Here is a 25,432-nt window from a genome sequence, read left to right as displayed (position 1 = left end):
ACCATATTCTATCATCTACCCCTAATAAAGAAACTATTAGTGGTAAATAGTCTGGACCTTTCCTCGTTTGTCAGACTTAGTCAAACCGCCATTGTTACATCTGGAGATGGACCTAGAAACCAGGGTATGAAGATGGTATAGCAATCTGACAAAACGGTTGTCTACGATATGCCATCAATGCTTAACTGTGGGCTGGTTCAACCTCTGGACCCCCACCAATTGCTAAAACGAGGTGGCAGCAGCACTAAGAAAGCGCCATGGATCTGCTCCGCTTCGTATTTTGGGGCCACACAGCTGGCTATTGACTGTAATGGGTCAACCATAAGGCCGTCGATAAATGCACTACATTAGAAGGCCGGATTCACATGAGCGTGTGCGTTTTGCGCGAGCAAAACGCCGCTTTTTTTGCGCGCGCAAAAGGCACTTAACAGCTCCGTGTGTCAGCCACATATGATTCGCGGCTGCGTGATTTTCGCGCAGCCGCCATCATTGACACTCTGTTTGGATGTTTGTAAACTGAGAAGCATGTCGTGCTTTTCTGTTTTCATTCATAGTTTGCCTGCAGTTGCGCGAATCACGCGCGTCCCACGGAAGTGCTACCGTGTGGTGCGCGTGATTTTTACGCACTCATTGACTTCAATGGGTGCGTGATGCGCGAAATACACACAAAGAACGGACATGTCGTGAGTTTTACGCAGCGGACACGCGTAAAAATCATGGACTGTCTGCACGGCCCCATAGACTAATATAGGTCCGTGCGACGCGCGTGAAAATCACGCTCGTTGCACGGACGTATATCACGTTCGTCTGAATAAGCCCTAATACTGTACCTGACATCAGCCACTGGCAGTAAGGTCCGTTTTACTGATAAATGCGGAGTTTTGATAATTGAGGCCCATTGCATGCAGTAGCCCTAGGAGTCCTCTCCATTATATGGCTGAGCTCAGGAGTCCTCTAAGCATCAGGATGAATCGCACGACCGTTTGCGTGTTTACAGAGGGCGAATGCAAGTGAGTAGGAAGATTAAAAATTACAAATTCGGAATCCGCATCTTTTAAACTATATACTGATTATTATAGTTTAGGGGGGTTTTGGAGGTGACAGTCTCTAATCTCAAAGCTAAAAAATAAATAAAATAGTACTGGATCGGAAATAACTCCAATTTCGGCTGTTTAATCCCTTGATGCTGTAGTCAATAGCAACTGCAGCATTTAAGTGGTTAGAGTGACCCTATCTCAGTCAATCGGCACCCCCGCAATGCGTTTGTAGGTGGCTATGGTAGCGAGGATCCTAGCAAAGGCCCCTAGACTTGCCATGGCTATATACGCCAATTAGGGCCTCATACTCTGCCTATACAATAGTATGGCAATGAATTATTGAAGCGATCGCAGGTTCATTTCGTGAAGCTAAAAAAAACAACCACCCTTTTTTCAATAAATATTAAAACACATTTTTAACATATTTTCCAATGGCTGCTGTTGCAATCCCCAAAAATGATGGCAGTGTTTTTTACGTACAGCTCTGTCGTCCGGAGACAAAGTTATGCATCTATGAATGCTGCAATGCCAAAATAAAATCAAAGGGACACTCCGGCTAAAACAAAACCTTCCCGTGTGTACCATTCTGGTATTCCATGTGTGTCGCCCATCTGATATTTTTGTTGCTGCTTCTATATATCGGACTGGGCCGGTTGCTTAGCAGCAGTGTGGATCCGGCTCGGTGACTGCTTTCTCTACTGGAGTCTATGGAAATCTATGTGTCACCCATCACAGGCTTCAGCAGTTCCTGCACCCACTAGTATTACACAGGGGGGACAGAAACTTCTATCATCAGCCACCACTGCTGCTTACACAGGTTCCTGTCACACAGGTGTAGAAGAATATAGTGCAGCCGCCCTGTCTGTATACTTATGGTTTCTCAGCTTATTTAGGAGAATATAGAGAGAATGATAACCACAGTGCCCCCAGCATGCAGAAATGGTATGGTCTTTAGCTGGCCATGTGATGCTGCGCCGAAGCATCATGGGATTGATAGCAAAGCAGAGAGGAAGAGAAAGCTGGGGAAATCTAAGAATCAAGATGGAGGCTTTTTTAAAGCACAGACCGGCAGCAGTTCATAAAGCAAGTACAATGTGTATGTAATATATATATATATATATATATATATATATATATAAAATGTATCTATATGTAGTGTGTGGTATACAGTCAGGTGGGGGTGCAAGGATGGAAAGTTGTTACCACTGGAGGGCCAAAATAGGCAAAGTCTTCCCCCCATGATGGTGTCTGTATTCCGCTGTAAAATGTACTGGAGTGCTGGTGGTACATCATGAATACCCGCCATAAACCGGATTATATAATAGACTATAAAACTTAGAGCTATACTGAGCTGTCACGTGAAGCACGGCTGTATGAATCCCAGGGGACAGGTAGACAGTAGCCCATGTTCAGTTTATGCTTGATTTTGGCATAAATTACACGTTCAGTTGGGTTTGAGTTTTGCCAAATTTCCAGAATTTGTCTTCTCACTGGAAAAAAAAAAGAAAACCATTGAGAAGTGCAAATTCGGAATGCAGTACATTTTTTGAGACGTGCACCTTTTAATTAGGTGCAATTCTTTTACTCCTCTCTCCATTTAATTGGTGTAAAATACGCCATTATTAATAAACTGTGCTTAGAAATCTGGAGGCATTTAACTTTTTAGATCAACAAATGTCTCTTCTCAAAAAATAGATCTACCACACAGACCAAATAGTCTAGAAAATACAATCTTTGTTAATCCATCCATGTGGACAGAAAACACCCACACAAATATATACAAGAGTTAAAAAAAACATAATTAAAAACAGCCTAAGGTTAAAACTACCAAAACCCCAGTCACATAGGTATCAAATCGCAGTATATGTAATAATGGCCCATCAGACTAGGTTCAATGTCTGGAACAAGATCCTAAGTTTAAGTAGACCAAAAAGTATATATATAATTAGTGCAAAGATAAATCAATTACCTGTGGCTTGCATGATGGCAAAAGGAAAAGTTTATCCAAAGAGACACCTCTATGCGCGTTTCACAACTTTTGTCCGGAGGTGGCAACTTTTTAGCTTGTATTGATGTCTGTGGAGCCTTTATTGCCGGCTGGTCAAAAGAAACCGCTAAAAACACACCTGCCTTCTAAAATTAGTGTTGGGCCCTGTTCACATATGCGAGCAGAATGATGAAAATGCCGGAAGGGAACGTTTTGTTAAACAACGCAGACAACCGGTGCCCGACGGAAACCATTGACTTTAATGTGTCCTGTTGGTTTTCCGTCAGGGTGTCCGTTGTTTTACCGGAAACAATAGAGCAGCATGTTGTGTTATTGTTTCTGAAAATCCCTGCCGGATCTGCGACTGAGAAGCCTTAACGAAGCCTCCAACGCACATGTGAACAGGGCCTTGATTTGTCCAGCTCTGAAGTAGAATAATATAATCTGGTCAAAGTTGCAACCACTGTTGTAAAGTGAACCCGTTGCTTGTTTTCTTATGTTTCTGTAGGAATATCATTACGTGCTGGTATACACATGTGTGATAAAATGTTTTCTGTGTGTATTGATGTCTGTAGATACCAGAGTTCAGTCATGCAGATGGCGGAGGCATGCGGAGTCCCTGTTCTGCCATATGGTGGTCTGTATGGTGCCATAACACCGAGTTATTTACAACCAGTCTTTCAGCCACAGATTATCCCTATATGTCCATTACCTAGATAAGGCTTCGTTCACATCTGCGTCAGGCCGGCGTTCCGTCTGCACTTCCCGTCAGAACGGAGCCCTGACTAAAACACGCGGGACCCATCGGTTTCCGTTTGCATTACCATTGATTTCAATGGTGACGGATCCGGTGCAAATGTTTTCCATTTGTCTCAGTTGTGCAGGGGTTCCGTCGTTTTGACGGAAGCGGCTACGGTATTGATTCAGTCAAAACGGCGGAACCCCTGCACAACTGAGACAAATGGAAAACATTTGCACCGGATCAGTCACTATTGAAATCAATGGTGATGCAAACGGAAACCTATGTTTTCTGTTTGTTTCAGTTAGGTTTATGTTTTGATGGGAATCTCTGACGGAACGCATGAACGGAGCCCTGATGCAGATATGAACGAAGCCGAACACCTGTCTTTTATAATTATTATTATTTCCAAAATAAAGCTACAATATTTGTGTCCTTCTTATCGTGTTTTGAAAATACCCGGATAAGTAAGCATTCAGCTGTTAGTGTATCATATGACGTCACTGTGTGGACAGCCGCAGACTACCCTATATAGTTTTATCAATTATTTTTGCGACGCTGGTCTAACTAAAATGAAAATACAAAGCGCTTCCTCCCCTATGTGTTTTGTTGTGCCATTTTCAGGAAGAGAGAGGTTAATGTCGCAGTTGGCGCGTGTAGACCACTATTTATAGACGCCTCTATTACATTAATGTTATACTGCTAAACTTCTGACCAAGCGGTTTGAGATCTGTACAGAAAATGCCCGTTCTAAGCTATTCAGCCAATTGTCTATGTTCAGCGGCGTCATCCAGTCAGCACCGATGACCTCTGAGCATGCTCAACACTTACTGTAGATCCCGTACCTACTGCGCATGCTTAGTGAACGGAGCTATCCCATGGAATATTAGTGTCTACTGGGCATGCTCCTATACTTGGCATGTAATCTGAATGTCATGTACTAAATTAGATGTCATTTGGCAGGGTTCAATCCCTATTGGACATGCTCCCACACTTGGGTTAAAGAGGCTCTGTCACCAGATTATAAATTCCCTATCTTGTACATGATGTGATCGGCGCTGTAATGTAGATTACGACCTATATTAGCTTTATGCTAATGACTTTCTTAATGGACAACTGGGCGTGTTTTACTATATGACCAAGTGGGCGTTGTGGAGAGGAGTGTATGACGCTGACCAATCGGTGACCAATCAGCGTCATACACTTCTCTCCATTGATTTACACAGCACATAGCGCTATAGCTATATCCGTATGTGCAGTCAAATATACACACTATAACGTTACTGCAGTGTCCTGATAATGAATATACATTACCTACAGCCAGGACGGGATGTGTATTCAGAATCCTGACTCTTCGCTAACAGAATCCCGACACTACAGCATAGCGAGTGCAATCTTGTTTGAAATTAGTTTACAGCGTAATCTCGCGAGATTACGCTTGCTGTGCTGTAGTGTCGGGATTGTGTTAGCGAAGTGTCAGGATTCTGAATACCCATCCCATCCTGGCTGGAGGTAATGTGTATTCATTGTCAGGACACTGCAGTAACGTTATAGTGTGTGTATGTGGCTGCACATAGTGATCTAGCTATATCGCTATCTGCAGTGTAAATGAATGGAGAGAAGTGTATGACGCTGATTGGTCACTGATTGGTCAGCCTCATACACTTCTCTCCACAACGCCCACTTGGTCAAAAAGTAAAACACGCCCAGTTGGGCATTAAGAAACTCATTAGCATCAAGCTAAAATAGGTACTAACCCTATCACAAATGATCGTTTTTCTAAATAAAAAACACTGCTGTCACCTACATTACAGCGCCGATCGCATCATGTAGGAGACAGGGCACTTATAATGTGGTGACAGAGCTTCTTTAATATTGTGGTAGGCATCGATTGTGTGTGCATGCTCGTGGACTTATAAAAATTGCTGATCATCAGTCAAGATTGTCAGCCAGTTGTTCTACAGGCATATCTCTATCTGTCTTTCCTTTTGGAGAATTGATCCATTGGTGAGTACAAATCTTATGATGGAGAAAACGGATCATATATTATCTAGAATAGATTCATAGACGTGCAATCCTTTTAGAAGGATATAAACAATGTAACAGCGAAGTTTTCCACAATTGTACGTTGTGCGGATAGTTGTCATGCAGCCTGGGGCTTACCATATTATAAAATATTTCTTATACCATTTTGTAGGAGTATTTTTAGTCAAGGAGGAGTACGTAGTTTGCGGTAATTCAAATTAATACCTAGGGGTATGTTGTGTTAAAAACTCGCTGTTTATGCAAGGGAACGTTTCTAGAACTCATAACCAAGCTTTCATGCATAAATAGCGAGTTTAGGTAAGCGATCGTGTTCCCCTGTAGGTAGTGCCACACTCACCTGTCCCCCGTTCCTGCACTTTACTCTCCTCCATCGATTTAGAACCGGTCTCTTCTGACCAGGCCCTGCTCCTTCGGAATGACGCAAGGGGTGTGACGACAGCGCGCTATCTGCATCACAAGAAAAGCGCCATCTTGCCGAGAAAGCCACTCATGGTACCCTTGCCTTGCCGGTGCTGTCATGTGTATCCTAGAGTCGCAGATGCAATGGAGTCCGATAATATGTGAGGGACTTCTGGCCCTGGTCACTGCTCTCGCAAAGTGCGGTCGTCCTGCTCAAAATGAACTCCGTCTCCTGCTTAAAGCATACGCATGAAACTGATTTCAAAGCGTTAAGGAGCCTTTACTGACTGGCGTTAATGACGCCTGTGGAGGTGTTCTTGGGACCTACTATCTTTGTGCTGCTATTAATCCCTGACCTGGATCATAGAACATAGTAATACGTTTTAAAGTTAGGGGTACGAGCGCATTAATCATATAATTAATAATTTCCAATAAAACGGGATGTGGACACAGATGTTAACTAGCCTGTATGTTATCTCACTGTAAGGGTATGTTCACACGAGAGCGTCCGTTACGGCTGAAATTACGGGGATGTTTCAGCCTGAAAACATCCCCGTAATTTCAGCCGTAGCGGCATGTGCAGGCGCTTGAACGCCGCGTCCATTACGGCCGTAGTTAGCGCTGCTATTCATTGGAGTCAATGAATAACGGCTCCATTTACGGCCAAAGAAGTGACAGGTCACTTCTTTGACGCGGGCGTCTATTTACGCGCCGTCATTTGACAGCGGCGTGTAAATATACGCCTCGTGTGAACAGACAAACGTCTGCCCATTGCTTTCAATGGGCAGATGTTTGTCAGCGCTATTGAGGCGCTATTTTCGGGCGTAATTCGGGGCAAAAACGACCGAATTACGTCCGTAAATAGGCCGTGTGAACATACCCTAAAAGTCGCATGTATAAAATCTTTATCTAGGACAAGCCTTAAAGGGGGACAGTCTTTTTTTTTTTCTTTAGAAGGGTTCCCTCGCATAAAAGCTGATAGGTTATCGTGCTGGTGGGAACACGAGCGATCAGCTGTAATCTGTGCGGGAATCCGGCAGCAAGTATTCATTTTCTTTGCAGCGCCGCCACAGGGGAAATTCAGTTTTACATGCAGCTCAATAAGATAAGTGGACTATTTGTGTAATTCATTGATGTGTTGGGTCCTCCAGGATAGAGGCTTTATACAGCTTCTCTCTACTTTGGCTAGTTGATTGTCGTGAATGCCGGTCTCTCCTATATTAACTGAGAATGGGTATCTGAAAATGTGTCTTCTAATTCAGACTTCTCTTTTAGAAGTGACGCTCCGATTTGAAGCCTATGTTAAAAAAAAAAATTGAGATTTTTTTTTTTTTTGCCAACTTCTGTTTTCTAACTGGCACTCTATGTGTACAGTGTTTTGTTTATTTCTGAATAATATTTTGATAACCGCGGCATTACCTACTTTTACACTTGTAATTATTCTCACTTGGCATCCCCCTCTGTGCGCCACAGTAGAGAATTATGACATTGTCCTGACTCATTAGATGCAACCATGTATTACGAGGATTGACAACTATTTTTGTATGGTGAACACACGAGCTTTTAGAGATTTCCTTAAAGGGAATGTGTCGCTAGAAATGTTATTTTTTTTTTTAGTTAAATAGTTAGTATATAAATGATTACACATTGTTATAATTTTTTTAATTTTTTCACAAGTCAGGAAATATTATAAATTAGATTCTAATTTATAACATTTCCATGTGCTGGTCACTAGAGGGAGCAATTCCCAAAATTGCAGCACTGGCATGTGGTGAAGCAATCTCCTTGCTTTATGCTGCAAAATTGGAGAAGACACACTCGCTCTAGTGTGCTCAAACAATGCCCCCTCCTTTATCCTATATAGTGCCAGGAGAAAGGAGGGGGTCGAATGTTCAAACCTCCTACACTGTGTGCCGCCATTTTTTGAGCGAATGCACAGTGTAGGAGGATTAGATACAGTGGTTATAACACGAACATACACAAACATGATGTACCTGCCGCCGCCGCTCCCTCCGCTCCTAGTCCTTGCTTCGGAACATATGGACGGAAGCCGCAACCGGAAGTAGTCCTCTTACTGTCCGGCCGCGGCTTCCGGTCCACATGAAAATGGCGCCGGATGTCACACTGCCGGAGACCTTCCATTCGGACTGTGTGGGAGCAGCGCATGCGCCGTTCCCACACAGACGGCGTACACTATAGTGAATGGAACGGCTCCCATTCGCATTCGCTATGGGGATGTATGTGCCGTTAATCGACACATACGGAGATGAAAAAAAAATGGCAGCCCCCATAGAGAAGTCAGAAAAAAGTACAACACAAATAAAATTTATTTTAATAACATACTAAAATCAAAAACATATAATTTTTTTTTTTTCGTGACACCTTCCCTTTAAGCCAGCAGTTTTGGAATTTGTGACAGTCGCATTGATTGAGTAACTTTTTGTGCATGGAAGCACATCACTTTTTTAGATACGCCTTTGCTATCAGGTGCGTATTAAAATTATTGGCACATCTTCGGCATCTTTAGCAAAATTTCTGGCCAGCTTGGGGAGGCTGCACACAGGAGAGACTGCGGCTACTGTACACGGGCTTGACCTTGCCGCATTGTATTTTTGGCAAGCACACGACACGGCGCTGCCCAGTGTTGAGCACTGAGAAACGCAATGCAACGCCACCCTGTCTCCCTGTGTTTTCAATGCCAAGCACACAACGATACTGGGAAAGGGAAGCGTGGTAGGAAACCATGTGCCAGCTGTGACACGTGTGCAAATAGATTGCCGACTCCTGATGTTATCACATTGCAACCAAATTATTTATTCTAATGCAACATATAGTGCTGCCAGCTTTCCCCAATGTTATCAGCTGGTCGGTGGGGGTTCTTGCAGCTGGTGTGCTATGAAATAACATTTCTTGTCAATTTTGACGGAATCTGCAACTGATCCTCCAAAACAGATGCAAGCAAAGCAACAAGTTCTACAGATGAATTGACACGAAGAGTAGATTCAGTCGTGTAGCGGTCATTTCACTTTTTTCTTTTCTTTTTTTTTTAGCTGTAGCTACCGCTGTGGTTTTGTACAACTTTTTCCATAGTCGTGGCATTAAATCGCATAATAAGTTATGTCTGCGTATACCCTGAAAAGAACAAACTGCAGAACTGAGGGAGAGCGCTTATGTTCTGTTCAGATCTGATTTGAAGTCTCCGTCGACTGCCGTTGTTATCAAAAATAATATCTCACCGCTCTACTCTGACTTGAAATGTTGATTTGCACTAATGCTCTGTCAAGTGTGCTGCTCTCCGACACCGGAGGAAGACTCAATAAAGCCGCGCTATTTAGTGCGTTTTCCATGAAGTGTCACTGGTCAGTCAGTGTTGATGTTGTTCTGTGAGTGTTTATTCCCATCTCAAATCCAATCTCTTCGGGCTGCTGAGACTGGCAGTTGCGATGGCCGATGTCAAAGTACGGTTTTTACAAAGACCTGTTACCTTTCCTGACATGTCTGTATTAGTAAATACTTGTATTCCTCATTAAATGACAACTCTACAATATCTTTTCTCTGTTGTGCCGTTCCTCTTTTACTCCTCTTAGAAATTATTGAATAAATTGACAACTGGGTGTCACCAGTTGAGGTGTGTCCCTACACAGACTGACCATGTCCAATCAGGGCTGACAGAGGGTGACTGTAGGGACACACCCCTTTGACTAGGGGAATGGTGACACCCAGTTGTCAGATTTTTCATGCATTTCTAGATGAAATAACAAACGGCACAATGAAAAGTTCCAAGAAAATGTTTTAAGAATTGTTATTTCATGGGGAATACGAATATTCACTAGAATAGAAATGTCAGAAGAGGTGACGGGTCCTATTTGACGACCCAGTGTCCATGCTACTCAACGCTCCTAAACCACACAGGAAGGGACCAAGCCCAAGTCTCGTTTGGTGTTTGCCATTACAATCGGACTACAACATCTAGTCAATACATCTATACACTTTATGCATTTGGATACATTTTATTTATTTTTAGATTTAATTAGCTGTAATTTTTATATTCTATTGAAAATTAGAAATCGATAACACGTCACATGAAATCATATTTAAAAAAAGTCAATACAATAAAACTCAGAATGCCCCAGTAAATGTTGGTATGAAGCGGAAAACACACTATGAAAGGTCGAAGGGATCAGATGTTAACGCTTACATTGTATCCATAAGGAGTTCACATTGCGGGGCTAGTAATAGAAGTGCCTGTGATGTGGTGAGGTTTATCAGTTGTGCTACTTTAGTGTTTGTATATTATACAGTTCTGTTCTGACGTTTCAACATTGAAGATATCGTGGTAACGTGATATCATAGCAAACACAGTTTGTAATAATGCGATGTATTAAACTCGCCGATCCCGGAGTTTTCCTTCAGCGTTATGAAGTTGCGCGCTGACTGCTTAAAATGCCAGGTTAAAGTTCCCACCGGCCGGTTGTCATTCAGATGCATGGAGACCCCTACCGATTGATAAAAAGAAGCATCAGAAGTGCTTGGATGAACAATGTGCCGCCTCGTTTCTGATCATCTTACCTCTGAGTGGTGCGCGGGCTCAATATGAGTCCGAACACCGCCCACTTGGCTTTCCGAGGAAAGCCTGACAGAATTTGGCGCAGCGCTTTGCTTCGTTTTTGCTATCGGTGCGCAGATCCCCACCGATCGCTGACACGTGAAAAGTTTTTAACAAGTTTTAGCAATCCTTTAAGTTATAGGCAGCGTAAACCTAAGACATGTTAGGCAGACGTGAGCGCTGTCCCACTTAGTTTCTGATTGACTCATCAGAAAGCTGAGCAAGTGGTGTATGGACTCATAGACTTTCTATTGAGCCCATACACCGTATCGAGGAAAGCCAGTCAGAAACTAGGTGGCACATTGCTCGCCCAAGCACTCCTGCTGCGTTGTTTTATCGATGGGGGGGGGGGGGTTCTCAGCGCTCGGACCCCCACCGATCAAAACTTCTGACATATCACTATAAAATGTCATTTAAAAAAAAACAATAAAAAAACAAAACGTTTAGTTACACTTTAAAAAGTATTAGAAAATGTATCCTAATGTATATTATATATGTGTACTATATGGGCATTTTCTGTTGACAGCTAAAATTCTGGGCAACCATGGGAATAAGTGATGTGCATAAAACACGGACTGCAGTCAATGATGAAATGATGAATCTTTATCTTCACAAGATAGTTTAAAGAGACTCTGTCACCACATAAGTGCCCTGTCTCCTACATAAGGAGATCGGCGCTGTAATGTAGGCGACAGTGGTGTTTTTTTATTTAGAAAAACGATCTATTTTTACCACGTTAGGAGCGATTTTAGATTTATGCTAATGACTTTCTTAATGCCCAACTGGGCGTGTTTTTACTTTTGACCAACTGGGTGTTGTACAGAGGAGTGTATGACGCTGACCAATCAGTGACTAATCAGCGTCATGCACTTCTCTCCATTCATTTACTCAGCGCATAGTGACACTGCGTTGTTCACTATGTGCTATCTTATACTGACACATTAACGATACTGAAGTGTTTAGACTGTGAATAGACATTCCTTCCAGCCAGGACATGAGGTCTATTAACAATCCCGTCCATTTGGTAAAGTTTCTGTGGGACTTAGAGCAGAGCAAAGTGTAATCTCGCTGTAACCTGTCATTTACAGCGAGCTCTCGTGAGATTACGCTTTGCTCTGCTGTAAGTACCACAGAAACGTTAATGAAGTTCCGGGATTGTGAATAGACATCCTGTCCTGGCTGGAAGGAATGTCTATTCACTGTCTAAACACTTCAGTAACGTTAATATGTCCGTATAAGACAGAACATAGTGATCACGCAGTGTCACTATACGCGGAGTGCATGACGCTGATTGGTCACTGATTGGTCAGCGTCATACACTCCTCTGTACAACACCCACTTGGTCTAAAGTAAAAACACACCCAGTTGGGCATTAAAGTAATTAGCATAAATCTAAAATCGCTCATACCGTGGTAAAAATGATAGTTTTTCTAAATAAAAAGCACTGCTGTCACCTACATTATAGCGCCGATCTCCTTATTTAGGATACAGGGCACTTATAATGTGGTGACAGAGTCTCGAAGTGTAGAACTAAAGGTGAATGAAAACAGGAGTAAGGGATATGTCACCGGACGGGTCTGTGTGCTGGTGAACAGCCGGGCTTCGGACGCGCCATGAATCAGAAAGGACTTAACCTCACCTAAACATGAGTCTTGATGCTGATTATTCAAGATAAATGATTGTGCCTTCTATCTGACTTTATACAAGCAGAAAATCCTCTTATTTCTGCATGGAGTCCCAAGTCCCACCAAGATAGCTCCGGAACGTGTCTAGCAGCAGAGAAAATGTGTACCATTTATGTTTTCTATCCTGTCAGATCGAGGCAGGGAAACTTTGTGTTTGGGAAAGGTTGAACTGCTTTGTCCTAAAAGGGTCCAATGCCTCAGACCTCGCACTGCAAAATGGTTGGATGCTAACCAGACGGACATTGATGGCATATCTAGATGACCGACTTCTGATTTTCAGTGGATATCCCAATTGATATTTTAATTTCTCTGTAAAAACATCATTCTAAACTTTTTTTCTTCCTGTATTCTTAGTGAAAACATGGACAGCTCTCATAATGGTGAATCTACAGCTCCAGGCACCGAAGATGCTTCTGAAGCTTCAACCGTCATTACGCAGAATGAAGAGAGCAGTCAAACCGTCACGAAAACTGAAGACACAGAGTCTAAGCCCATGGAAGTTGTAAATCCACAGAATCTTGGTAATGAGAATTCATTTATTAACTGTTTACTTTACTGATGTGCCCACAAGAATAACAAAGCTTTTTTTTTTACATTTTTTTGTTTAAATTTAGCCCCTTAATGCATATCATGGTGCGGGGACTAAAGTATGGAGCGGACTCACGCGCTGAACCTGCCCCATAAGAAGCGGGTGTCAGCTGTGTATTACACCTGACACCTCGCTCCAACGGCCAGCAACAGTTATCGCGCTATTCCTGGCAGTTAACCACTTAGATAGCAAGGGGTAGCCCCCTCCGACAGCCCATCGCCAGGATCACTATGTTTTGGTCACCGCAGAGCTAAAAATTGTTAAAAAGTGATCAAAAAGTCGTATGTACCAAAACATTATTCCAATAAAAACTACAGCTTGTCCCTCAAAACAATTAGCACTCGCATTGCTAAATCTAAAATAAAGTTATGGCTTTCAGAATGTGGTGAAACAAAGCTAATTTTTTTTTGACAAATTGTTTTAATAGTTTCTAAAAGTAGTAAAAGATGAGAAAAACGATAGAAATTTGGTATCGCCGTATTCGTATTACCCAGCAGAATAAAGTTAAAGGCTATGTGCACCTTTGAAATCAGGTTTTTTTTAATTATAGAAATATCGATCGGTTACTTTTTGAGATACAGCTGCTTTGTATCCTGTATACAGAGCAGCTGTATCATGCGCGAATACCTTAATCCGTCAGGTCCGCGGGACTGACTGGGTCAGTGCGCAGTATCCACCTGTAATCCATCACATTTAAAGAGAACCATTCACCTGCCCATTCATGTGCAGCATGTAATGGGCAGGGCTCCACAAACCCTGGGGCACTTAACATTTTTCCCTACCCTCCTCCGTTATTTAGATATCGGTGCAGTTATATTTGGCGTCTGATATTTAAATAACCCGCTGAACTGTCAATGGGGTGTGTAATGGCAAGGGGGCGTGTAACATCACTGTAACACTGTCCAATCAGCTAAGAACAGTGCCACAACAAGAGCTGGAGAGATGAGAGCTTGTGTGCGTGCGTGCGCGCGCGCAGCTCGGAGCTGTGCGCACGCTATCACTCGCTCTTCAGGTCTCGGCAGACAAATAGAAGACTGATCTCAGTGAGTGAGCGTGTGCGCGCAGCAGACAAGTACAAGACTGATCTCTCGCGAGAGGTCAGGCTTGTCCTTATCTGCCGAGAGCTGTGGCACTGTCCGTAGCAGATTTGACAGTGTCACAGCGATGTAATGCACTCCCTTGCCATTATACACCCCATTGACAGTTGTGCAGCCCTGCCTATTACACGCTGCACATGTATGGGCAGGTGAAAGGTTCTTAAGTTATGAACTTAGATGTGTTTTTGGGAACAGATTGATCCACGCAGGACCTGCTGACTCTGAACCCGTCGGTCCCGCTGACCTGACGGATTCAGGTTTCATCGCTAGATACTGCTGCTCTGTATCTCTGTATACAGGATACAAAGCAGCTGCATCTGAGAAAGTAAAAATTATTTTGAAAGTTGCACCAATCAAACTGATTATATATATATATATATAATGTCTAAGTAATTTTTATTGTACCATGAAAGCTGTAAAAAAAACAAAAACATGGAGGAATCTGTTTTTGTTATTTCCTCCCAATTCTACCCTACAAAATTTTTTTTCTCTGTTTCCCAGTACATTATATGGTACTATAACCCCTTAGTGACGCAGCCTAGTTTTGGCCTTAAAGGGAACCTGTCACCGGCATTTCACCTATTGAACTCTGCTCACCCCTCGCTGGCCACTGATGTCAAATGTTCATTGGCATTATCACCTCTACTAAACTCCTCCTCTGGCTTTAAATAACGGTCTGCAAAATGTTTTGCATCCTTTATGGTAATAATCCAGCAGTCTCGTCCGTTCCTCTTATGCCCGGCCACGACCGAAAACTGTCCCACCCTGAATGCTGTCAATCAAAAGTCCGGAGGTGGGCTTAACTCGGAAAGGCTTGAGGAATGAAGATATGACTCTTTCATGCTCATTAGCATACGGTGCAGGAACACTAAAAAACTGAATACTAAAGGTACAGAGCCGACTAAGAAGATAATTATAGGTTATATAGAAATGATATTTCACCCACTACCACCAGGTATTGCTGGGTTAATAGGTGAAATGCTGGTGACCGTTTCCCTTTAAAGGGGTTGGCCGCCATCCGCATACAATTTCAAAAGTGCTCCAGACAATAAAGAAAGCCATAATGAGTTGTTATGAGTGCAAATAAGGTAAATAATATGATTTATGTAGACCTTCCACCGTACCGTCTTCCAGTAGCAGCGCTCCCTCTGCAGGTTTGTGTGGGCAGGACATGTAAAAATCCCAGCATGCAACATCCCCAGCACAGCGCATCATTCTCCGCTTGTCATCTTATGAGAAGTACACCTCAGTCAGCGACTTCTTCACCTCCACTACCACTGTACAGCTGTATAATAAAGTGTACCTCACTGTATACCCCAACAGTAATAGAATGGTGATCTCTATATCTCCGCGTGCGTGTGTGTGTGTGTGTGTGTATAGAGAGAGTGAGGGAGACAATAGATAGATATGCATGTCTCTCAGCAGTGTCTCTGGCATCTGTGATCGCCTATCTATCGATCTCTATATATATATATATATATATATATATATATATATATATATATATATATATATATATACACACACACACAAAAAATGTCAACCGCACAGTCCAGGTCTCATAAAAATGAGGGTGCAAGCCCGCCAGGGATACGGCCACAGTCACCCAAGGTATATATTTTTCCAAAAAACAGGCAACACTCAAAAAGTTGTAGCAAAATTAGAAAAGGTGCTTTATTCCATCAATCCAATACAGCAACGTTTCAGCTCTTCAATAGAGCCTTTTTCAAGCTAGTGAATGCACACTCAAACAGCACATATATATGTAGGGGAAAAGTGCTTGCATCACATGGCAATCCACCATGTGACCACACATGCAGTGAATAATGAATGAGCAATCATAAAGAGTTAACAACAACATGTGCAATGTTGTGAGCTGCCAGTGTGCAGGTTCCACTTTATAAGTGACACAATAATATTCAGTGAATCTTCGTGATTGTACATAATCGGTTACAGAAATCATCTGTGAAAATAGTACATAATAATATGAGGAAAACACTCACCATGATGTAATCGGCCATCGTGTTACAAATGCTGCTGCGCATGTCCGGGAAGTAAAGTATGTCAGGAGTGTACTATTACATTGCGCATGCGCACAGACTACGTCTACGTCAGGATCGCTATTTTTCGCTACGTCCCAATAAAAATAGCGATCATTAGGGGAGGGCAAACTGGGCAAGTGCCCAGAGCACCCATCCAATAAGGGCCCCCTGACTGCAGCTGATTGGGGGCCCGAGGCCCGGCCCATAACATATGGGTCGGTGGGCACGGGCCCCCTCATGCCCGGTGGTGTCGCCGACACCGGAGGGGTCCCCGGTGCTAGCGGCAGCCACATTCACTTGTATCTGCTTCCTCAGAATGCAGATACAAATGAATACTATAGCCTGCAAGCCATGTTAGGTCTGCAGCATATAAGGCGCTAGGAAGACTCCCTGTGCAGGCCGGCGTGATGACGTCACTGCATCACGCTGGTCTGCGCAAGTGTCCCGCCCGCAAGTCAGTGCAGTGCTTCATGGCAATAGGGAAGGGTAGGTACAATATTTTTTTTTTTTTGGTAGGGGGGTGGCTCTGTGGCAATATACAAGGGAGCGGAACTTCGTGGCACCATCTAATAGGGGGGGGGGCTGTGTGGCACGATCTACTAGGGAGGGGGGGCTGTGTGGCACGATCTACTAGGGAGGGGGGGCTGTGTGGCACGATCTACTAGGGAGGGGGGTGCTGTGTGGCACGATCTACTAGGGAGGGGGGTGCTGTGTGGCACGATCTACTAGGGGGGGGCAGTGTGGCACGATCTACTGGGGGGGGCTGTGTGGCACGATCTACTAGGGGGGGGGCTGTGTGGCACGATCCACTGGGGGAGGGGACTGTGTAGCACGATCTACTGGGGCGGGGCTGTGGCACTACTGGGGGGGGGTGCTGTGTGGCACGATCTAAATGGCCACTGTGTGGCACTACGTGGGCACTGGCACTAGGGGCAGCTAAGGGGGCATTATACTGTATGCGGGTATTATACTGTGAGGGAGGCACTATAGGAGCATGACACTGTGTGGGCTGAACCAGGTGTATATGGGCGGGATTAGGTGAGATGTAGTTTAAAAGGAAAGAAGGTTGTCCCTCCGTGGGATTTTTAAATTTGGGAGGTATGTCAATGTTGCGCTGTTATATTGCAACTATAATGGCGAATGTGGATGTATTGAGCCACTATAGGCAACAAACGCGACATCACAGTTGACAGGAGCCCAAACCTGTTGATTTTATGTGAGACCACATTCACGGCTAGGACTACATGGTGACTTTGCCCACGACAGCCATCTCATGACTACCAGCAGCACAAATAAAGAAAGCGAATGGGGCCGCATTATGACTTGCAAGTAATAGCAACTGCCATAGCAGAGTGGCAAAAAAATCCAGCGGGTTTGGATATCTTGCGACAGTCGTGTCTCAGTTGTGGCAGCGTACGGGTCGCAACCCGATCACATCCACTTTCATTAGTAGCAATGAAAGCAGCTCGACACTGCTACCTTTGGCTGTACATCAGATGACGCGGCCAAAGTTGCCATGTAGCCCTAGACTTAGTTACACGTAGATTCATATACACTTATGTAGAGTATGTATAGATATATATATATCACATATTTATATATATGTGAGCTATATAGTGTACATATATATGAGATATGTACATATAGAAGTATATACACATTATATATATCTATCCCACATATAGGTATGATATATATTGTGTGTGTGTATATATATATATATATACTACATATGAGATATATATGTACAGTATGTATGTCTCATATTTATAATGTATATGTAGTTAATATATATCATATACCATATATATATATTATATACCTTATATAGACAGACACTTTATGGGCAATCTTTATTAAAAATGAATTTTGTCCCACAAAACGCACGTATCCCTACACATTATAGGGGATACATGTGTGATCGCTGGGACCCCGTTCTCCTTAAGTGCTCTATGGGAATCTTGGAACTTGCGGGTACAGTGTCTGGCTTCTCCATAGAAATGAATGGAGCGCCTTGTGCGCGTGCGTGAGAGGCGCTCCATTAATTTCTATAGAGAAGCTGCAAGTCCCAAGCTTCTCATTGGGGATTTCCGGTTCCCCGTTCGTATCGCTGGTGGTCCCAGCGTTCGGACCCCAAGCGATCACACGTCATGTATTCCATATCCTGTGGATGGGGGTTACATGTGTTTTGTAGCACAACCCCTTTAACATGTGCGATCTTCCTGAGCTGACAGGAAGATCGCACATGAGGACATGTGCGGATGCCGCCTGAGTAGTTTCCAGTGCGCTTGCGCGGTTCCTGGTCAAGTCGGAAACCAGCGCAAGCGCAGAAGAGAGGCCGGAAGTTCCAGCATGGACGTAATCCGTCTTCTAGCTCTCCATGTCGCGCACTACCATGGGCGAGGGTTTTTGTGACGGCTGGGATAGCGGTTATTTCATCAGGGGGCGTGGCTTGCTGTAACTGGCGAAGAATACCGAAGAACAGAAGACATTCTATTAGTAAGTCTGTTGTTTTTCCTCAAGACACAAATGAAAAGCATTTTATAGTAAACTGGCCAACCCCTTTACGGCTCAGCCCACTTTTCAAATCTGACGTGTCCCTTTATGTGGTAATAACTCTGAAAAGCTTATACCTATCCAAGCGATTCTGAGATAGTTTTCTCGTGTCACATTTGACTTTGTTAGTGGTAAAATTTGGTCAATATATTTAGTTTATTTGTGAAAAATAGCAAAATTTTTAGAAAATTTGGAATAAACAGCATTTTTTTATTTCTTTTAAATAGATCTGCTTGTAAGGGCTTATTCAGACGAACGTGATATACGTCCGTGCAATGTGCATGATTTTCACGCGCCTCGCACGGACCTATATTAGTCTATGGGGCCGTTCAGACAGTCCGTGATTTTCACGCAGAGTGAGTCCGCGGAGTAAAACTCACGACATGTCCTATATTTGCCGTTTTTCGCACATCACGCACCCATTGAAGTCAATGGGTGCGTGAAAATCACGGCCAGCACACGGAAGCACTTCCGTGGGACGAGCGCGATTCGCGCAAGAGCAGTAAAAACTATGAATGAAACCTAAAAACAGAGTGTCATAATGATGGCGGCTGCGTGAAAATCACGCAGCCACGTATCATACGAGGGTGACACACGCAGCTGTTATGTAACTTTTGCGCACTCAAAACGTACACGCTCGTGTGAATCCGGCATAAGACAGATAGTAATTCCACAATCAATAGTGACTAGTTCACGTTTCCTATGTCTACTATAGGTTGGCGTAATTTTTTTGAACGTTCTTTTGTTTTTCTAGAACATTACAAGGCTTAACATAAGCAGCAATTTCTCCTGTCTTTCGAATGCCTTTTTTTTTTTTATTTTTTTTTATTTCAGTTCTGAAGTGGCTTTGAGGGGCCTATACGAAACCCCCATAAAAAAACATTTAAAAAAAAAAACTAGACCCCTCAAAGTATTCAAAACCGCATTTAGTTTTTTGTTTTTTTTTCAAATTCTTTTATTTTTCCGTTTTCATAAGAACATTGTGTTATGGTGTAAAGCAAAGCTGCACCAACATCGGCTCGCAGGCCAACAACTGAGAATACATAGGCACCCTAATCACAGAGAAAAATATCACAAAATGCAGAGAACCTTGAAATTAGAGAAGCTCTGGTATGCACCCTGAACCCGCAGCCATGCATATATACCCGTAAGGAAGAGCAGTAGGGAAGAAGATAGAAGAAAAAGAGAAGGGGGAAAGAACTGACCTGACCCATGTGACCCACTGAGTAAGCTCAGGAAGCCTTGACGGTCTTGTATTCCTCAGAGGATTGAAAGCGAATCCATTCACGCCACGTTTTTAGGAAGGCGGCATGGGATCCCTTCATTGAAGCCGTGAGGTCCTCCATTCTCATGATCTCCTGAATTTTACCAAACCACATGCCCACATTCGTTGTACAGGATTGTCTCCACAACGCGGGAACACATGCCCGGGCTGCATTCACTAGATGGCACACCACTGACCGTCGGTAAGCAGATAAAGGCATCTCACACAAGTGGAGCAGGAAGAGGCCCAGTGATTTCGGGAGGGGGAAATCCATAAATTTCGAAGAAACGCATTTAGTTATTAAACACAGGAATTTAAAGCAAAGTAGAGGTGAAATTTACAAATTTCAGTCTTTTTTTTTTATTTTTTTATTTAGAAAATCCTCTTCTGTTTTTTTTCTCAATAAAACAGAAGGTTTTACCAGAGAAACTCAATATTTATTGCCCAGGTTCCTGACTTTTTAGGAATATCCCACATGTGGCCCTAGTGTGGTAATGGACTGAAGTACCGGCCTCAGAAGCAAAAGAGCACCTAGTGGATTTTGGAGCCTTGTTTTTATTAGATGGTATTTTAGGCCCCATGTCAGGTTTGAAGAGGTCTTGTGGTGCCAAAACAGTAGAAATCCCCCCAAAATTACCCAATTCGGCAAACTACACCCCTTAAAGGGAATGTGTCGCGAATTAAACCTTTTTTTTTTTTTCTCAAAGTAAGTTACTTATTTCTATTATCATTATACGTTTTTTGCTGTGTTGGCAGCCCCCAGTACAGTAAGAAAGTGTTAATAAAAAATAAATTTGTGTGTGAAAAATTAAAGTCAATATAATTTATTAAATAAAAACATAAATTAATTAAAATAAAAAATCATGACACTGTCCCTTTAAGGAATTTATCGAGTGTTATAGTGAGCATTTAGACCATACAGTATTTTTTTGTTTTTGTTTTTTGCTGCATTTCGTGGAATTTGGCTATGAAATTGAAAATCACAATTTTTCTGATTAAAACGTGCATATTTTTACAAGGAATAAAGGAGAAAAAGCACACCAACGTTTTAAAAGCAAGTTCTCCCGATTACGACAATACCCCATATGTGGTCATAAACTGCTGGTTGGACAAACGGCAGAGCTCAGAAAGGCAGGAGCGCTATTTGGCATGTAGATTTTGCTGGATTGGTTTCATTTGCAGAGCTTCTGAGGTACCAGTACAGGGGAAACCTCTTAAAAGTGACCCCATTTTGGAAACTAGACCCCTTGAGGAATTCATTGTAGTTTTCATGGCGTGCGTTCGACTTTTTGATCAGTTTTTGTTCAATTCTACTATTTTTTTTTCTTCCTTTCTTTTTTATTACAGCGTTCACAGTGGCCTTATTTACACGAATGTGTGCCTTTTGTGTGCGCAAAAAACTGAGTTTTTTTGCGTGTTGCAGTTCCGTTTGTCATAAATGTTTGGTGCGTGGCTGCGTAATTTTCTCGCATATGCCATCCTTATGACACGCGGTTTTGAGGTTTAGAAAAAAACAGGTGTTTTTATTTTTCCCTTCATTTCTTGATCTGTTGCGCAGTACACGGAAGTGCGTCGCTGTGCGTGATTTTCACGCACCCATTGACTGTAGTTTCGATCAGTTCCATTTTTAGGTACATGCAACTTTCTGATCTTTTTTTTTTTGGGAGGTGACCAAAAAATCGTGATTCCGGTATGGTTTATTTTAATTTACGATGTTCATGCATAGTGCAGTGTATTAGAGCTGCCAGCTACTCACTGACAGCAAGCATAGTGTGTCCTGCCTTTGTCAGGACCCACTAGGCTTCCGTAGATGGCTTAGCCGGAGTCCACTGTCAGGTCTCCGGAGTCCACTGTCAGGTCTCCGGAGTCCACTGTCAGGTCTCCGGAGTCCACTGTCAGGTCTCCGGAGTCCACTGTCAGGTCTCCGGAGTCCACTGTCAGGTCTCCGGAGTCCACTGTCAGGTCTCCGGAGTCCACTGTCAGGTCTCCGGAGTCCACTGTCAGGTCTCCGGAGTCCACTGTCAGGTCTCCGGAGTCCACTGTCAGGTCTCCGGAGTCCACTGTCAGGTCTCCGGAGTCCACTGTCAGGTCTCCGGAGTCCACTGTCAGGTCTCCGGAGTCCACTGTCAGGTCTCCGGAGTCCACTGTCAGGTCTCCGGAGTCCACTGTCAGGTCTCCGGAGTCCACTGTCAGGTCTCCGGAGTCCACTGTCAGGTCTCCGGAGTCCACTGTCAGGTCTCCGGAGTCCACTGTCACAATTGGCGCCCACGACCATGTAGCGGGACGTTTATGGTTTTGTAACTCCAAAGAAGCCGCGATCGCTATTGAATGCGACTTCTAAGGGGTTAATCAGCGGGGACCACCACAATCGGTCCGTGCTGAAGGAGCTGTGACAACTACTGTACGAGACAGCAGTATTCACAGCTCATGAACGCACCCAGCAGGAACTGCGCTGTGTTTAGAGCAAGACGTACTATTGGGTCATGGAGCATTGACGATACGCTCATCATGACCTAATACGTACCGGAGCGGGAAGGGGTTAAATGATTCTAAAAACTACTCGCTCCACAAAAAAATAAATAAGCCTACACACTTCTCCATTGACGTAAAAATAAAGTTATGGCTTTTGGAAGACGTGGAGTGGAAAACGAAAAATGGTTTTAACGTTAAGCGGTTAAGTAGCTTAGGTTTGTTCTGTTCACTCTAGTGTCGCATCATCCATTTATAGCGGATTCCACAATCCTGTTTCAAATCCATCTTCTGATGGATCCAAAAGGTCACCAACAGACCCCTTTCACTTCAATGTATTCTGTCTGGGTTTCCGTCATTTTTACCAGCAAGGATATTGTAGCACGCTGTGATAAGCGGCAACCCTAATTGAGGCTCTAAACATTAGTGTGAACAGAGCCTTCTGGATTTCATCTCCTATTATATGCTTTTTAGTATGAGTAGGATTAGGACCTCTCTCAAATGGAGCCATTAATAGCTGATAGAGCTTGATGTCCCGCAGCCCCTTTATTCTAGCTATGGGGTGGGGATGTTGGTGACTGGACCCCTCCCCACATCAGAGGCTTTTACCGGTCACTCTTTTCGCCACATTTTATGATTTTAGATGTTTTGATGCTATTAACTAGCGATAGATAACCAAAATTTTCACCGTGGTATGGATGTTTGCACTTATTATGTTACAACCTACAGTGAAGCCTCTTTGATAACCCAAAATTGCAGTGAAAAATGGTCTTGGGTCGTCTTCCTCTCAAAGAAGAGGCCAATCTGCACCAAAGAATTGAAAATCAAGAATTTAGAAGTCCATCATAAAAATATTGGGTATGGTCTTCTCGGAGGTGCTATTTTGAAGACTTTTCTCTGTATTCCCGTCTCCATATTCTTTCTCTGCAGCTTTACCGTACTATTCAGTTCTGTTCCACAAATAAGAATGTGTTCTCATGAATTCCTATTTTCTTTATACATAAAATAACATGATTTTTATTCATTCTGCATTGTTTTAATAGTACAGGCCTGAGTCTTAATTAATTGGCACGTATAAAAGGGCTTTTATTTTCTGTAAATCTTACTGATCCGAGATCCACTACAATCTGTAGAATGTAGGGGCTGTAATGAGTGGCTATGCCCCTTTTACGTCAATTGGTGTTACTCTTGAGAATTCTGTGAGTGAATCTGACCGGGCACAAACCTTGTCTGCCAAAAATATCTGATGTCGAAACCGAAGCAGCAAAGCAGTGTGGTTGGCCACCTTGTACAATTTATTGGGGGGTCTACGCTCGTAGATCCCTCCAATAACATCTTCTGACTTGTCTGAATGACAGCAGATGTTTAAACATGCACTTCAGAAGAAATAACCTGTATGTAGTATGTTAAAGGGTTAACCTGGAAATTCAAGTAAGAACGGTTATTTAGCAATTAATAAATTTTTTTTTTTTTTTTTTTTTTTTTTTTTACCAATGCAATATTTAAAACTTTTGTGCCACTACAGCCGCTGCGCTTCCTCTTTTATGGCAGTGCTCTCACGTCTTGTGGAAGGATCTTTATTACAGCACATAAATTGTGCTATAGTAATATGCAAAGCCTTCCGCACATGCACACGTGAGGAGAGCATTTTGGAGCCTATCCATAGTTGTATTGGAGGAGAGGGCCTAGCGGCTGAAGAGCGAAAAAAGCTTTAATGGATTGGTAGAAAGATTGTCTTTAATCTGCAGTTAAACAGAAACGTTGACAAGTTGGCTTTTTGTCTTGTGAACACTTTGACTTGTTTTATGGTATTAAAGGGGTCCTCCCACAAGCATGTATCCCCTATCCACAGGATAGGCGATACATGTATGATCGCTGGGGGTATGACTGCTGGGACCCAGCGATAACAGGCACCCGAAAGTCCCCCGAAGTGCTTCATGCGAATGGAGCGCTGGTGCGCATGCACGACCATGCTCCATTCAATGCTGGAGACAGCGGACCCGGAAGTCCCATTGTATGGAATGAAGCGCTGGCAGAGAATGCGCATCAGCATTTCTCAAGGAGCACTAAAGGGAACTTTCGAGCCTGAATTCTCATCTTTTGGTGGAAATCCCCTTTATTTATAGGTCACTTTTTTTGCCAATTTTTCCATTATTTTAATAAGATTATTTGATGCATCTTTAGTTGTATCAATATTGTTAAAGGGGTTTTCTGATGTTTTAATGTTGCAAACATTTTCTTATGAAGGGTAAGACCCCCACTGATTACGTAAGAGGTGGCACTGAAGCTTAGTGGCGGCCCGTTGCATGTTTTCCAAAGTGCAACTGTTCTGGTATTACAGTTCAGCCCTAAGTGAATAGGATTGAGCCATAATACTAGACACTGCTCATGGACCAATGTGATATGCCATCAGTGTTAAAGAGGCTCTGTCACCAGATTTTGCAACCCCTATCTGCTATTGCAGCAGATAGGCGCTGCAATGTAGATTACAGTAACGTTTTTATTTAAAAAAAACGAGAATTTTTGGCCAAGTTATGACCATTTTTGTAGTTATGCAAATGAGGCTTGCAAAAGTCCAAGTGGGTGTGTTTAAAAGTAAAAGTCCAAGTGGGCGTGTATTATGTGCGTACATCGGGGCGTTTTTAATACTTTTACTAGCTGGGCGCTCTGATGAGAAGTAACATCCTCTTCTCTTCAGAACGCCCAGCTTGTGACAGTGCAGATCTGTGACGTCACTCACAGGTCCTGCATCGTGACGGCCACATCGGCAGCAGAGGCTACAGTTGATTCTGCAGCAGCATCAGCGTTTGCAGGTAAGATCGACTTACCTGCAAACGCTGATGCTGCTGCAGAATCAACTGTAGCCTCTGGTGCCGATGTGGCCGTCACGATGCAGGACCTGTGAGTGACGTCACA

At 43.2% G+C, this 25,432-nt stretch overlaps 1 protein-coding gene across 10 annotated transcripts in view; it reads left to right on the top strand.

Annotated features, from left to right (window-relative positions):
- The window catches only part of SON (SON DNA and RNA binding protein), an 87,181-nt gene that overhangs the window by 11,169 nt on the left and 50,580 nt on the right, over positions 1 to 25,432 (top strand). For all 10 annotated transcript variants that reach the window (XR_012881601.1, XR_012881600.1, XR_012881599.1 and 7 more), the window contains one exon: positions 12,854 to 13,020. Coding sequence is in view for 6 of the 10 variants with exons in the window: in XM_075854560.1 (XP_075710675.1) it covers positions 12,854 to 13,020 (167 nt within the window). In the remaining 4 variants the exon portion in view is untranslated. The remainder of the gene's footprint in view (positions 1 to 12,853; positions 13,021 to 25,432) is intronic.

This window comes from Rhinoderma darwinii, chromosome 2 (genome assembly GCF_050947455.1).
Source record: "Rhinoderma darwinii isolate aRhiDar2 chromosome 2, aRhiDar2.hap1, whole genome shotgun sequence".
In the NCBI taxonomy this organism is placed as follows: domain Eukaryota; kingdom Metazoa; phylum Chordata; class Amphibia; order Anura; family Rhinodermatidae; genus Rhinoderma; species Rhinoderma darwinii.
Note: the sequence above shows the minus strand (reverse complement) of the source record. Positions and strands in the feature narration are given on the sequence as shown.